The sequence below is a fragment of the Chaetodon trifascialis genome, chromosome 23 (assembly GCF_039877785.1).
Source record: "Chaetodon trifascialis isolate fChaTrf1 chromosome 23, fChaTrf1.hap1, whole genome shotgun sequence".
Lineage (NCBI taxonomy): Eukaryota > Metazoa > Chordata > Actinopteri > Chaetodontiformes > Chaetodontidae > Chaetodon > Chaetodon trifascialis.
This window is the reverse complement of record NC_092078.1, coordinates 14149889-14165514: the sequence shown is the minus strand read 5'-3', so window position 1 is coordinate 14165514 and position 15626 is coordinate 14149889. Positions and strand designations below refer to the sequence as shown.

Below are 15626 nucleotides of genomic sequence, written 5' to 3'. Positions count from 1 at the left end.
GCAGCCTGCACACAGACACACACACACACACACACACACACACACACACACACACACACACACACACACACACACACACACACACACACACAGTAAGGCAAGGCAAAGCAAATTTATTTGTATAGCACAATTCATACACCAGGCAATTCAAAAATTAAGAATGAGGGAAAGAAAGGAATAAATTAGAAGAGAATAGAAAAAATAAAAATAAAATAAAGTACATTTAAAGGAAAATTAAAAACAGAAGCCAGTAAAAGACAATAGTTTAGCATTTAGAATGATTAAAATAATTGAGCAGATATGTATTTACTTTAATCAAAAGCTTTAGAAAATAATAATGTTTTTAACCCTGATTCAAATGAGCTGACACTTGGTGCAGACCTCAGGTGTGCAGGGAGAATGTTCCACAGGTGAGGAGTATAATAACTGAAAGCTGCTTTACTTTGTTTGGTTCTGATTCTGGGAACACACAATAGGCCCATCCCTGATGACCTGAGAGGTCTGGATACTTCATATGGAGTTAATAAATCTAGAATATATTTTGGTCCTAGACCATCTAATGCTTTGTATACCAACAGTAAGATTTTAAAGTCTATTCTTTGACTCACAGGAAGCCAATGTGGTGATCAGAGGACTGGTGTGATATGATCCATTTTTCTGGTGTTTGTGAGGACTCGTGCAGCAGCATTTTGAATCAACTGTAGTTGCCTAATTGTTTTTTTGTTTAGGCCAGTAAAGACTCCATCGCAGTAGTCCAACCTACTGAAAATGAATGCATGAACAAGTTTTTCTATGTCTTCTTTGGACAGACATCCCTTAATTCTGGTTATATTTTTCAGGTGGTAGTAGGCTGATTTGGTAATGAGCTTTAAATGACTGATAAAATTCAGGACAGAATCAATAATTACACCAAGATTTCTGGCTTTATCTGTTGTTGCCAGTGACATGGAGTTAAGGTGAGCACTGATCTTTGACCTTTCATTTTTCAATCACTTCTGTCTTATCTGCTTTAAGCTGAAGAAAATTCTGGCACATCCATTCATTGATTTGATGAATACACTCACTCAGTGAAAGTAAAGGACTGTAATAATGTGATGACACAGAAATATAAAGTTGTGTATCATCTGCATAAGTATGATAAGAAATATTATGATGCTCCATAATCTGAGCTAGGGGCAACATGTAGATATTGAAAAGAAGTGGTCCGAGAATGGACCCTTGTGGCACCCCAAACATCATCTTTTTTCGTTCAGACACATGCTCACCAATTGACACACAGTAGTCTCTATCTTGTAAATAGGATTTGAACTAGTGTAGTACAGTCCCAGTAAGTCCCACCCACTTTTCCAGTCTGTCAAGAAGTATGCCATGATCAACTGTATCAAAGGCAGCACTAAGATCTAATAATACTAAGACTGAGGTTTTGGAAGAATCATTATTCAGATGTATGTCATTTAAAACTTTGATAAGTACAGTCTCAGTGTTGTGGTGTGGACGAAATCCAGACTGAAATGCATTAAAAAGATTGTTCTGCATCATGAAAGCATGCATTTGTTGAAAAACAACCCTTTCAATAATTTTTCCCCAAAGGGAAGATTTGATATTGGCCTGCAGTTACTAATTACTGAAGCAAATCTCATAGTGAACCTGGAGTTTGGTTTTTCGCCACCTGCGGTCTACCTGTCTGCAGACTCTTTTCTGGACTTTGACCAGTGTGGTGTTTCTCCAAGGTGTCTTTTTCCTTCCTGACAAAACTTTGGTCTTAACTGGTGCGATGGAGTCAATAATAGTCATAACTTTGGAACTGTAACTATTTACAAGGTCATCAGTTGAAGCTGAGGGCAGTGTTGGTGATGGTGTAAAAGACTGAGTGAAGACTGCACAGGTGTTATCGCTTTTTGATTACCTCTGCTCCACTTTTGTTAAGAATAGCAGGTGTTGCCATTTTAAATGACACACAGTAATGATCAGAAAGAGCAACATCCGTCACCACAACCTCAGAGACATTAAGCCCTTTGGAGATAACCAAATCTAATATATGCCCTTTGTTATGTGTTGAATGTGTTACGTGCTGAGATAGGCCAAAATGATCCAGGATGTTTAAAAGTGCTTTAGCACATCCATCTTTGAGATGGGGATGTGCTAAGACTTTGATTGAATGGCAACATATTCAAAAGATTCAAACTGACCATAAGAGACTCTCTTGCATTGAATGCTATCATTAAACAAAATGGCGACTCCACCTCCTCTCTTATGCATTCTTACTTCACTTATGAAACTGAAATTCGGAGGGGCTGACTCATTGAGAACTGCTGCGCCATTATCTTGTCCAAACCAAGTTTCAGTAAAAAACATAAAATCAAGCTTGTGCTTGATGATAAAATCATTGATTAAGAATGATTTGCCTGCCAAAGACCTAATATTTAAAAGAGCTAAGTTAAATGTGCTTAAAAGTCCAACATCCCCATGTTTTAGAACATACTGTGGCTGACATGGAATACATGTTAAATTCGATGACGTGATGTCTCTGGAGAGATGGACCGATCTTCTCCTCCTACCTATTGAGACATGAATCAATGAAGCGTCCGGCACAATGGGCCCTGGCTTTTCCTTGGAAAAGTCAGGCATAACATTTGCCTTAAAAACTGGACTCAGAACACATAAGTTACCAACACAAATAGGTGGCTGTGCTGGGCTTTTACAGTACAAGGGGATTGGAGTAGGTTCGGATCAAGCCGTGGAGGGGGTGGAGGTGGTGCCCGTCGGCGCTGTGGTGGTGGAAGGGGATGGGGTGGTTGTAGGGGGCGGGGTGGAATTTGGGGGGACAGGATCCCAGATGGGCGAGGAGTAAGCCTGATACCAGCGCTGACAAGTTTGTTCATTAGGTCAGTAAACTCCAGCAGGGGGGAGGAGGGTGATGGGATACTCAGTGAAGATGATGAGCTAGATGGAGTTTGGGCAGTTGGAGATGGTGGCCGAGGTGGAGTTTTAGTGTTTGGAGTCAGTGAATCCTCACGAGCAGTGGCCCCTGGTGGAGGACATGAGGCATCTCCTTTTTTGCTCTGCCATCCCTCATGGTTAGAGCATACAGGTGGACGGAGAGTCGGTTCTCCTTCGTGTTTGGTGTTTGCTGCTTTTGTTTGGATTCCTCTTGTCTCTTGTCCTTGGGAGTGGGAACAGTGTGACGCAGGAAGAAAGATAGGTTGGAGGCAAAAAGTTTTACTCCTGACTTGTTTAGGGAAAGTCCGTGTCCTTTGAAAAAATGTCTGCAGTCCCAGAAAAAGTTAAAATTGTCAATAAAATGCACTGAGTGGACATCACATGCAGTTGAAAGCCATCTGTTTACTGCCAACAATCTGCTGAATCTCTCTCCTCCTCCTCTGACTGGTGGTAAAGGCCCACTGAAGAAGACTTCAGCATTCAGAGAGCTCACTGCATTTAGCAGTTTAACTAAATCTCGTTTGAGCACTTCAGATTGTCATTTTGCAATATCATTTGCCCAATACTCATTTGCAACAATACTGAGGATTCTGTCGGCCATGTTGGAGAGTGTATCATCAGGAAAGCACAACACTTTTGTGTTTCTGCTGTACATTCTTCCCACATCTTTAATAGCAGAATCACCGACAACCAGAATCTCAGGACCAGTCAGTAGCTTTCCTTGTAGCTTTCTAGCTTCTCACTTCCTGTCAGGCCTTACCCTTCTCTGTGAGTCCGAGAAGTTATCCAGGTTTTCAGTTGGAGAACTGCACACTAGCTGGTTTGGGAGCTTTGTTGCTCATCTTCCCTTTAGCTTTTATCCACGGCTGTGTCTTACTCTGCACAGGTGTTGAGGAGGATGATAACGCAGGCCAGCCTGTCGCATCACAGATCTCTGGGCGCTGGGTTCTACCTGTTGGACGTCTCCCCATATCAGCTGATTTACTCTTGGGTTTTGCCCTGAGAGCATTCCAGGGAGGACTAATACTGGCAGATTTATTACCCGGTACACAGCCCTTTAGTTTCGTGGGAGCTGTATCAGAGCTAATTAGCTGGATGTTAGCATTCTCCAGTCCGCTGTTTTGAGTCAGCGGCAAAGTGCTGTCATTTCCACAATGTCCGTTCACTTCTGCGTTTATTTCCAGACGCTGAACTTTAGTTTCCAGCACTGCAACCTGCTGCAGAAGTTTGTAGAGGTCATCTGTGGAGAAAGGAGGCATCTTGGTGCTAATTAGCTTTAGCTGCCAGCAGGCTTTTTCTGTCAGTAGGCCAGAACAGAGTGTATCCGTGAAATATCAGAGGTCACAAGGGTCATCCACAACTTTTAAATATTTATCCATAAAATATGTCTTTAGATGTCCAATTCAGCCAAAAATTAAAACTTTCAAGTTTAAGGAAAATTAAAATAAATACAAAAAACAAGATGGGAAATCACAAGCCCAGATGGAAACCAGCTACCAGAGGAGGAGGAGGAGGTCTTAAGTGTAAATCAACTCACAGTTCACAAACATATGACAGTTAACGGTAAGAGTCCAACATTACAGGAAATGCACTTTTTTCATTCAGCACAAACAATCAGATGTAAGTTCATCATATTTTGTCACACACATTCAGACACTTACAGTCCCCCATGTCTTTATAGCACTCACACAGTACTCGATTGACCTGCCTCTGGAACCCTGTTCCTTGGCTGGACCTGGACCACCTTCCCAGACATACCTGAGCTGGCCATCCACGTCCATAAAAGAGAATTAAGAAATCAGCATAGAAAAAAATGAACTGTCATAATGAGAAGGGTACATTTAAATTCTGTTTTTAACGATCTTCATATGTTCAAAAGATAAGTTGAACAGCTGAACTTGTGTCAGCGGGCTTGTGCATTTTGCTGTTTTCAACATATAATAACACTCATTCCAATCTGGAATGGATGTTATTCAGTCTTCTAATCAAGTTAATTAAAGGACCAGTGTGTAAGATTTAGTGGGATCTATTGACAGAAATGGAATATTCATAATTCTGTTTTGATTCATCTATTATCGCCTGAAAATAAGTATCTTGTGTTTGTTACTTTAGAATGAGCTCTTTATATCTACAGATGGTGGAGTCCGCCACGTTGCACCACCATGTTTCTCAGCCCAGAACAGATAAACCAAACAGTGGCTCGAGAGAGTTTCGTGGCCACCGTAGGTTCTCCTGCATGCTCAGAGAGAAAGGGGTGAGGCGAGGGGTAAATAGTTGGTTGCAATCTGCCGTCTCGCCACTAGATGTCACTAAATCCTACACACTTTTAAATCAACTCATCAAAGTTAGATCATTTTACATTGTCCAGTAACCATAAGATTAAATGATATTCAATTAATAATTTGCTTAGATAACATTGTTATCAAACATGAATACTTCCCACTATGCTTTGTGGGTTGAACTTCTCCAGAAATTATTTTTCTTTTCTAGAAGAAAATCAAATGAGTCGGCTTCTCTGGCTTCATGTCACTGTGCCGATGGATTTACATTAGCTGATATGTCTTACGTGAAACAGTGATATTCAAGTTGCTGATCAGTGTTCACTGCCAACACAAACTGTTTAAACTGATCACATCACTGCCAATGCATTTCAGTTATTTTCCTGCAGTATCTTCTTCTCCTGGCAGCTAAAACATGACTAACATTTCTATGTTTATCTGTGGACAACTCAAAGTGTTTGGCTATGGTGAGAGAAAGACTGTCCAGTGATAAAAGAAGTATTCAGATTATTTTCTGAAGTACAATAAGAATATGGTAGTGTAACTGTGGGGATTGATCTAGCACACAGGGGCTTCAGTTAAGGAGGCCACAACGGTCAGTGTGGGTCAATCATAGGCCGTTTATTTTACAGCAAATAAAACTAAGAAATACAGTCAATGAAAAGCAAGAGGACAGACAGTCATATCACGGCCGGGAAGCCAACCAGTCACTGCCTAGGACACAGGGAGTATACTAAATACCAAAACGAAATGTAAACCCCACACACTTCAAACAAAAACACCACACTAATTCAACGTGTAACCACAAACCCTATCACCATCTAGAGTGAACTCCCTGCATCTTAACCACACTGGTGAGTGGAGGACCCCACCAGCCGCAACACTAGAAACAAAGGAGACAGAATGTTAAAATCCTTAAACTAACAAACTCAAGTCTAAAATAATAAGAAACAATAAATTCAATATGGTTCAACTATAAGCTAAAATAAACGGCAGCCAGTGCTATGCCACGCAACAGAGAGTTCACAGTCACAGCCACGAGAGCACACAAAGGGTTTGAGGAGAGTCGCTCCTAACTTCACACCTGCTACTAATCAGCCTCTCTCCCAGCCCCCATCTCCTCTGATTGGTCTGCTCTCTGCTGCTTCCTGGTGACCCACTGCTACAGTAGGTATTGGGAAAAAAAACTCCATTACATGCAAGAGTCCTGCATTCAAAATATTATCAGTGAAATGTACTTCAAGTATCAAAAGTAAAAGTATTAGGCTGCCAATTGGCACATGTCAGTGTTCAGTTGTTATATGTTGGTATATTGTTAGTGGTACATTCATGGGTAAGGAACATTTTTATGTGGCATCTGATCAAGATACTTTTAATTATTTTACATATAGTAGGGTAGAATCTAAAACAGTGTATTGCCTTTTATTAGCTGATGACATGCTTTGTATGTAAAATATTCATTTGTAAAGTAATACAGTGAAATATAGCTGCATTTAAGAAGGAAGTGGCAAAAATGGTATACTCAAGTAAAGAACAAATACCTCAAAACTGTAAGTACAGCACTTGAGTCAATGTACAGGTGACAGACCACTACTGAGTGTTGCAAATAATCAGGGAAGCAATTATGTTTCTTCCAAAACATATCTGGCAAGACAAATTAGGAGTAAATACAACTAATGTGAGATTTGTAGGAGTGAGTTGCTATCTGAGGTACAAATTTGCATTCAAAGGAAACTCTGCCTGCAGCGCTGATTGCTGCCCCCTGCAATCCACCCGCCCAACAGCCCGACAGATTTACACCAGTTAACAAAAGAGGATAGAAATCAGCCAACGTTGTATCTATCATTCCCAATTCTGAGCTCTCACCAAAGCCAACATCCACAGGAAACCACTATCTCAGTCAAAAGATAAAACATCAGACAACCAGACAAAACAGTGAGGTGCTGGCTAACAACAAAGGTCCACGCCCCTCACTCACTGCACTGCTGCCTCCTGACCTCAGTTATTCTTTAGCTCTGCTCCTCAGCCACATGCCAAACTCAGAGGAGAGACGGTTCCCACCTGAGCGTTCTCTTTTTCTGGTACATGTGTGGCTCACAGCCGGCCTGCTGCACTCTGGAGAATGATTTACATCACCTCTCCAGGTGGAGAGGAAGTGTAACCGAAAATACGTAACCAGGCTTATTTGGATGAAGGAGAGATGACTTACCTGTCTATGAGATCAGTTAGTAAATGTCAGGTATGGGCACAGTTTTCCGCTGTGTTTGGCCTTTTCTCTCTGTCTGTTTGACTTTCACATATGTGCTCTGTGCTTGACTGCAGTGTTTTGGTGTAAATATGAAGCAGCAGATAAGATGGGTAAACACTGCTCTGGGCTCCAGTTACACTTAACTCTGCTGACCAGTAGCGTGTTGATAATTTATTTAAACACCTCAGTCAGAGGGTTAATGTCTGAAAGAATTTCAGCCCTCTAGTTAGTGGTATTGTATTTTCTGAAGTACAGTCAAAGCCACTTTATCAATCACCCAGCAATGGAAAAAAAGTTTTTGATTTGAGAGTTACACCACTGGACACTGTGACAGTTCTGTAAGAGGCTGGGGAAAAACCAAAATGTCATCACAGTGTCATCACTTTTATAAAACTGTGGATTAAATATAGAGAGTAATAAGATGAATTACGATCACCAGCAACATTTTTTGAAAAAGTGAGCTGCTGATGTTCATTAGAAGCTTTTTAGGATTCTGCTCAGTGGAAAAATACATCAAATAAAATTAGGAAAAACTCACCATATGAAATTGTGCCACATCTGAGGGCATTCAGAGATGAGCCCAGCTGAAGCAGCGCAACATGAAAAGCTCCATATCTACTGTGATATCTGATTTCTCTCTGTCCTGACAGACGTGAGTGAAACAGGAAAGGCCCAGTGGAATGAATCCCACCCCCATCAAGCCAAACCTGTCTGCTGTTCCATAAGGGCTGCAGCTGATACTGATGATCATATGGAGGATAAACAAAGGTGACATTCATGGTGTGTAAGAAAATATCACATCCACCCAAATATGCAGTGCCAAACTGACATTCACACTAAAAACTGGCAACAACACCTTAATTCCTGTTATATGATGTGTATGTTTTGCTTGCATGGTTGAAGATGTCATAAAAAAAACTTGCATTTTTATTTAGCTACTTGAACTTATGTGATACGAAACATATGCCTGAAACTGGGATCAATGAACAACCAATTCATGTCACAACCAGTTCAGTGGAGAAAGCTTTGCAGCAATGCTTCAGCATTGTGGGAAATATTTGCTTGTCTGCTGAGAGATGAGAAGATTGATGATTATTATACAGATATATATTAAAAATGTAGCAAGAGCAAGCACCCAGTTAGCTTGGCTAGGCATCAAGACAAGAAGCAGGAAACAAAGTCTCTGTAATAAAAAATATGTCTTTATTTAGGCTTTGATATATGAAGGGTCACAGACATGTAGAATATATTAGCTGCCAGCATCATGTAATGTGATGTCATGTTCTGACTGTTAGGTGACCTTAAGTGGTTTTGATATTCAGTATTCCTTTATTCGTCCCGCGATGGGAAATTCCAATTTCACAGCAGCACCAATAAAGTGGATAGAACGGTAAAAGACAACAAGTGCATGCAAAATAAACACAACAAGTATATACAAAAGGGTGGGATAGAAAGAAAAACATCATCTTTGAATAATTGTGAATAGTATTTAGAGACTGATAGTACCGGTAGTATTGCACAGGTTATTGCACAGTTTGTTTCACAGGTTATTGCACAGATTATTATACATATTACTGTACCGATTACTTGGAGCAGTTTCTGTTGTACAGTCTGATGGCTGCAGGAAGGAATGACCTGCAATACCGCTCCTTCACACACTTAGGATGTAGCATACTGTCACTGATGGAGCTCCTCAGTGCAGTGAGTGTGTGTTGGATGGGGTGGGAGTCATTGTCTGTCATAGAGGACAGCTTGGCTGTCATCCTCCTCTCCCCTCTCACCTCCACCTATTCCAGAGGGCATCCCAGGACAGAGCTGGCCTTCCTAATGAGTTTGTCCAGCCTCTTCCTGTCAGCTGTTGTGATGCTGCTCCCCCAGCAGACTACACCATAGAACAAGGCAGAGGCCACAACAGAGTCATAGAAGGTCTTCAGGAGTGCGTTGGTGGGGGTTGGCGTTGGTGGCTGAACAGGCCGCTGCAGTGCTGGTACAGCTGGGGGAGGGGCAGATGCATCCTCAAACCTGCAGAAGTAGGTGTTCAGCTCATCTGCCCACTTTGAATCCCCAGCTGCCTGAGAGTTTGGCTTCTGGTGGCTTGAAATGGTTTTCAGGCTTTCCAGACTCTCCTGGTGTTGTTCTGCTGCAGCTGTTCCTCCATTCTCCTCCTGTATCTGTCCTTCCCCTCCCTGATTTTCCTTCTGAGCTTCTGAGTGTTTTCAGCTCCTCTTTGTTTCCCGACTTGAAGGCCCTCTTCTTCTCCTTTAAAAGAGCCTTAACGTCAGGATTAATCCAGGGTTTGTTGTTAGAGTGACACCATACAGTCCTGGTGGGTACAGTGTTCTCCACACAGAAGTTTATGTAGTCCGTGATGCTGTCTGTCAAACTGTCTATGTCCTCCTCATGAGAGTCACTGAATATGTCGCACACGGTTGTCTTGAAGCAGTCCCTCAGAGCCTCTTCAGCCTCGTCAGACCACCTCTTCACTATGCAGGACACAGCTGGTTGCCTGTTGACAAGGGGCTTGTATACAGGCAGGAGATGAACCAGGTTGTGATCAGCTCTTCCCAGAGGAGGGAGGGGTGATGATTCGTATGCCTCCTTGGTGTTGGCATAGAATAAGTCCAGTGTTTTATTGTCTCTGGTGGCACATGTGACATACTGGATGAATTTGGGCAGAGTGGAGGACAGAGAGGCATGATTAAAATCCCCAGAGATCAGTAAGAGGGCCTGTGGTTTCTGAGTCTGCAGCCTGCTGATCACGGTGTTGATGATGTCACAGGCTGCATCGGCGTTAGCAGAGGGAGGAATATACACAGCCACCACTATGGCGTGTGAGAACTCCCGCGGCAGATAATATGGCCTCAGACTAACAGCCAACAGTTCAATGTCCGGGCAGCAGTGCTGCTCTTTGATAGTGATGTGCCTGGAGTTACACCATCTTTCATTCACAAACACTGCCAGCCCTCCTCCTTTCCTCTTACCGCTTCTCTCTGTCCGGTCTGCCCGTACAAGTGAAAATCCATCCAGCGCTACAGTCGCATCTGTGTGCTGCGTTCCCAACCACGTCTCTGTGAACAGTAGCATACTGCACCGCCGATATTCCTGCTCATGTCGGGTCAACGCTGCCAGCTCATCCATCTTATTGGGGAGAGATCTTACGTTCCCCATGATGACGGACGGGAGAGTCGGTCTATAAGCTCTCCTCCTGTCGCGACGTTTGATCCCAGCATGCCCAGCAGATATGTTGCTTCTTATGTGACATGACAACAGGATAATGGTTAACCTCATGTGATAGATTAGTGATTTGATCTCGTGTGATGTGATATGGTGCATTATGAGATGCGTTCAAGGACCTTCACTTCTGGTCTCTCTGCATGATGCCGCTCATTCAGAGCAGGGTGATTGGTATGTTAGGACGCCATGACCCACAGGCTGCCTGAAACTCTGGAAACTCTACACATTAAGAGAAAAAAAAAAAGAAAAAATCAACATTGAATATTAACAAATAAAAGAGGAACATCTCTCCATCTTACACCCACATACAATGTCAGTTCACTCACTGTGTTGGTTTGATTTGTTGCAAAAGCATTTGATCAGATCCTGTTTCTTGACATAGTTTGAGGGAAGCAGGGGGGAGCGACACTTAATTCTCCCATCTGGAAAAACTGAAAGAGAACAGAAGTTGAAATTTAAACCATGGAAACTGGTTCATAACCACTTTTAATGCCTTTTTCGACTGTTTTACTCATCACCACACTGTGGTATGGAGCACAATGGCAGAAAACAGGAGACGCCAGTGCAGTGTCATACCGCCCTGATGATCAGGCTCTTTTCTCTGCTTTTGCTCATTTTCACACCATTGCAAATTTTTAACCAAGTGGAATCCAAGACACTCACCTCGGCACCGGCACTTGCGGATGTGAACTTTGGACACACGGAATTCAGCATGTGAAGCTGCCCACAGTGGAAAAAGACACAAAGCAAGCAATCATCTATGTGACACAGTAATACATCACCCATCAAACGCTTTTAACATTTCTGAATCAATTCATAAGACACATCTATGCGAAACAGTGGAAGCACACACTCTCTTTGTATTTACCTGTGCTGTGGTAGAAGTTGTCAACAAGAATGATGAGCAGGAGACTGACAACTATGATCCTCGACATGTTTGCGATAGAGAGTCCAAATCATTCTACAGGAGAAGAGAAACTCTTACAATTATATAGCAGCACTGATAGTCCACATCCATGTGGGTCCGCAGGGTTTGATCTACAGACAGACGAGTCTTGGCACGTCTAATGGGGGGGTTTTTTGTTGTTGTTGTCGGGAATAATCTCTGAGTTGTGCTTGAAGTCATGAAAATGCGATGAACACAGATAACACACACAGGAATATACATTCACAAAGACACAAAACATGAGCTGCACAAGTTACAACCTGTACATTCTGACTGTCTTTCGAACAACATAAAATAAACATGATCTCTAGCCTTTTAGGTTCAACATATCCCCAGAGCCCTATCAGAGGCTCCAGTCATCAAACGCCTTGAATAGAAAGAATGATTCATGGAAGTGATAAGCGTTTGTACTCCATCACAACATGTGATGCTTAAGTGATACACGTCCTGTCCTATGCAGTCAGTCGATCATAGGTGGAAGGTTACCAGGTCTTGATGAAATTCAGCCTGAAATCCTTCGCTTTGCGGTTTGCACTAGATTTTGAAATAAAGTTCAGCAGGTTTGAACAATGTTTGGCTGCACAGAATACATTTGTAATGACTGAGTGACAGACGGGTCCCTTAAGTGTAAACCGTTTAGGCTTCAGGGTGTGTTGTTCCCTCGCCTATGTCAGTCTAGACTTGACTCATTTTCATAAATGAATCAATTTTTGCACCATCATTACCAGCAAAAGTGAAGGAGATTCTGCTCTTTACTGTCCTCTGTGGGTTGTGATAGGTCTCAGTGGGTCAGGTGTTGCATAATAAAATGGTTGTGGTGGGATGCAGATTAAGGTGAGGGGAAACTCAAATCAACGGCGACACAGAATTTATCAGCTTTGAAATGTTTGGTGTTCACTGCAGAAACCTTGAACTGTTTTTTCTTTATTAGCCTCAATATATTTTTCTTTTTCACTGTGCCCAATGCATTTTCTAAAGGGGCCACAGAGCTGCATTTCCTGCTGCCTCTGACATAAAGCACTGCGTGTGTTATGTATGGGGGATTATTGAGCAGTCTGTCATTGGCTGGCGCCTGAGTCACTCTCTCATTACTGAAGGTGCGTAATTACGCAGTGCGCCCTCGAAACTTTGGCACACCTCCACTGTATAATCCGAAGTGTCAGCACTGTCCCTTATATCAAGCGCTCGGTGACGTCCACATACCGCTATGAGTCAAGACACAATACGAGGAAATCCCCAAGGCCGAGAAAACGACGAGAGGCCCCTTTAAATCGACGCTTCCTCGGTGTTGTGCCAAGAGAGAGAGAGAGAGCTCTGATAAACAACAACACTTCTCAGAAGCCGCTTTTACCGGATCCAGATCTTTACTGCGGCCTCGGTGAGGAGGAGGTGAGGTAATATTTAAGATATTTAACAGGGTTTTAAAATGGAAAGCGATCAGTTCGTGTTGCTTTTAGAGCGGGCGGAAAAGCAGTTTGTTATAGAGAGTAGAAGGAACGGAAGACACGTTGCTGTGCTGTTCAGCTATTGTAATGGCCAGGAAGGCATTTGCTACACCTGTTAGTTGAAACAGTGGAAAAAAGACGGGGGTACATCGCTTATTTCAGTGTAAACAGCGGAGAAGTGTGTGTGCGTGTTTGCCAAAAGCTGGCCGCGCTCTGACGCATGAGCGCTTTTCCTGACAAACGCATTTACTTTCTCTCACAGGCTGCGAGGACTTTCTCTCTGTTCTCTCCAACATTTCGTCGTCTGTTGTTCATGCCATTGCGGAAGTGAGAAGCTTTTCCGACACGACACAGAGCCTGAGCTGTGCGGACATCTAGCGGCCGAGCAGGAGAAGGCGCCCATAGCAGACATGTACGGAGCTTCAGGCATCCCGGAGCTCATCCCGCCCAGCGGGCCGCCGCGGCAGCCCGGGCCGGCGGGACAGTACAACCCCGGACACCCCCAGGTCAACGGCCACGGCAGCGGAGCCAACCCGCAGAGACTCGGACAGAGGGCACCCAAGCTGGGCCAGATCGGCCGGTCCAAGAAAGGTGAGTGGCTGGTACCTTTAAAAGCAGGTTGATCGTTGGATCCTCATAAGATGCTGTATTACTATATCTCCTATAGCTCTGTTTAAAGGTGCATATGATTTAAATTAACCACATGCACAGACACATTAGCATAATTTATTATAATGATGTGATATCCAATAAAACATGACAAAAAAAATATGCTTTTTAAGTAATATTCTAAAACTAGACACACTCAATATATGATAGTGAACTGCCCTCCAGCTGCGTGTCTAGTCAGATAGCTGTGTGCATCAGTGCTTAGAGTTTCACTTTGGTCCAAAATGTGAGGAGTAAAGTTGTCATGACGCTATTTTTGATTAAAAAGAATACAAGGATCTGTTTTTAACATGAAGCGGTTCCCGACCTGGGCCATGAGGACCAGCAGGGGTCCTCGGAGCAAAAGAGGGAATAGTGTTTTTTGTTTGTTGCTTGTTTTGGGTAATTATCCATATAGACAAAGTGAGAAAAAATATTATTATAATGCATGATCATGTAGGGGTCCTCAAGGCAGATTTTTGGAGGGTGACGGTCTGTGAGTTTACCTTTTTAAGTTCAGTAATTAGGAAACAACATGAATACCCAGACCACACATAAATTACTAAATGCACACAGCAGTTACGCATTGTCTGCACATGCGAGGTGTTCAGGGGCTGCAGCGATGATCTCATCTTTCAGACAGGAAGAACACAGTTTCTCTAATAAGACAACACAACTTTTTATTACCTCCATGCTTGGCCTATCCTCAGAGAGCAACAAGGCATATTCTTGACTGGGATTTTGGTGAATATTAAGTACATTTTTCAAAGCGTAGCTGATAGGTGCAGCCCCAAATGACAGTGCGCAGTAACATTGAATGTCACATAATCTGTCTGGATGTAAACCTCCATATTTAACCTATTGGTAACGATACAAACTTCACCCAGAGGTACACATTCCTGACCTTTGACCTTTCCTCCTCAGTGGATTTAGAGGATGAAGACTTGGATGACATCATGAACAACAACGGGCAGTGTCCCGTATCCCTGTCGCCCATCTCCTAAACTTCCCCAAGAAGTGCCAAAAAAAAGAAAAGAAGTCCCCCAGGACGCCAAACCCCCGTCGGTGACCTTGGCCTCGAGCCTGTCAAGTGTCCTACCGACGCTTCTGATGGCTCAACCAGGCACAAAAATGGCTCATTTAGCGCCAGCTGAAGCCTCGGCCCTGACTGTACATAGTGTTTATTTAACTTACCTTTGGTCAGACTGTGAATTGTATTGCATCGCCCTCTACTCTATACCTCGGTAGGCAGCAGAAATTCAGTACTTGAGAATGATTTGGAGAAAGTGTCTATATTTTTCAAAGCTTCTTAACAAGGGCTACATTTCTAAAGTTGCACTGAGCAAATGGTTCGATGAGAAGCCTGCCTGTTTCCCAGTGAGGGTTTTCTGATTATGGGCTGGCTGTGTGAGAGGGAACACAAGCCCGTTAATGTGTAAGCTTTGGTTGTGCAATGACTGTCATTCTTTACCCTCACACTGATGCAAGTGGTGTACTATTATCCAGTGGATGAAAGCTCGCTATTTTCAGTAAAAAAAAAAAAGCAAAAAAAACTACTGCTAATTATTTATTGTTTCAAAAATGAGACGAAAACACTGTTGTGTTGTTATGGCTTCTACATGTTTTTTACTTGTTTCTGAATGGAAATTGCTTCAGTCATCTAAAACTGAGATTTATTATGTTTCCAAATGGTGCACTTTGTGGGAATGCCCGTTATGTGCAGTGACATGTTGCAGAATTCTATGCATGGAGTCTGTTAAAGCATCATAACTGGTATCCTGTTATTAAGGGCTATGTAGTAGTATTTCAAGCCACACCACCGTTATGCTCTTTAGATCATGCAGAGTCAACATTTCCTTAAGCTCGTTGGTGGCTTGAGCTGCAGA

At 42.8% G+C, this 15626-nt stretch overlaps 1 protein-coding gene across 1 annotated transcript; it reads left to right on the top strand.

Annotated features, from left to right (window-relative positions):
* The first annotated feature begins 12640 nt into the window (after positions 1-12640).
* Positions 12641-15293, top strand: LOC139351414 (uncharacterized). The gene is made up of 3 exons (XM_070993289.1): positions 12641-13036; positions 13355-13683; positions 14665-15293. The coding sequence occupies exons 2-3, from the start codon at positions 13503-13505 to the stop codon at positions 14742-14744; spliced, it is 261 nt and encodes an 86-aa protein (XP_070849390.1). The 5' UTR covers positions 12641-13036; positions 13355-13502; the 3' UTR covers positions 14745-15293.
* Positions 15294-15626: the final 333 nt, after the last annotated feature.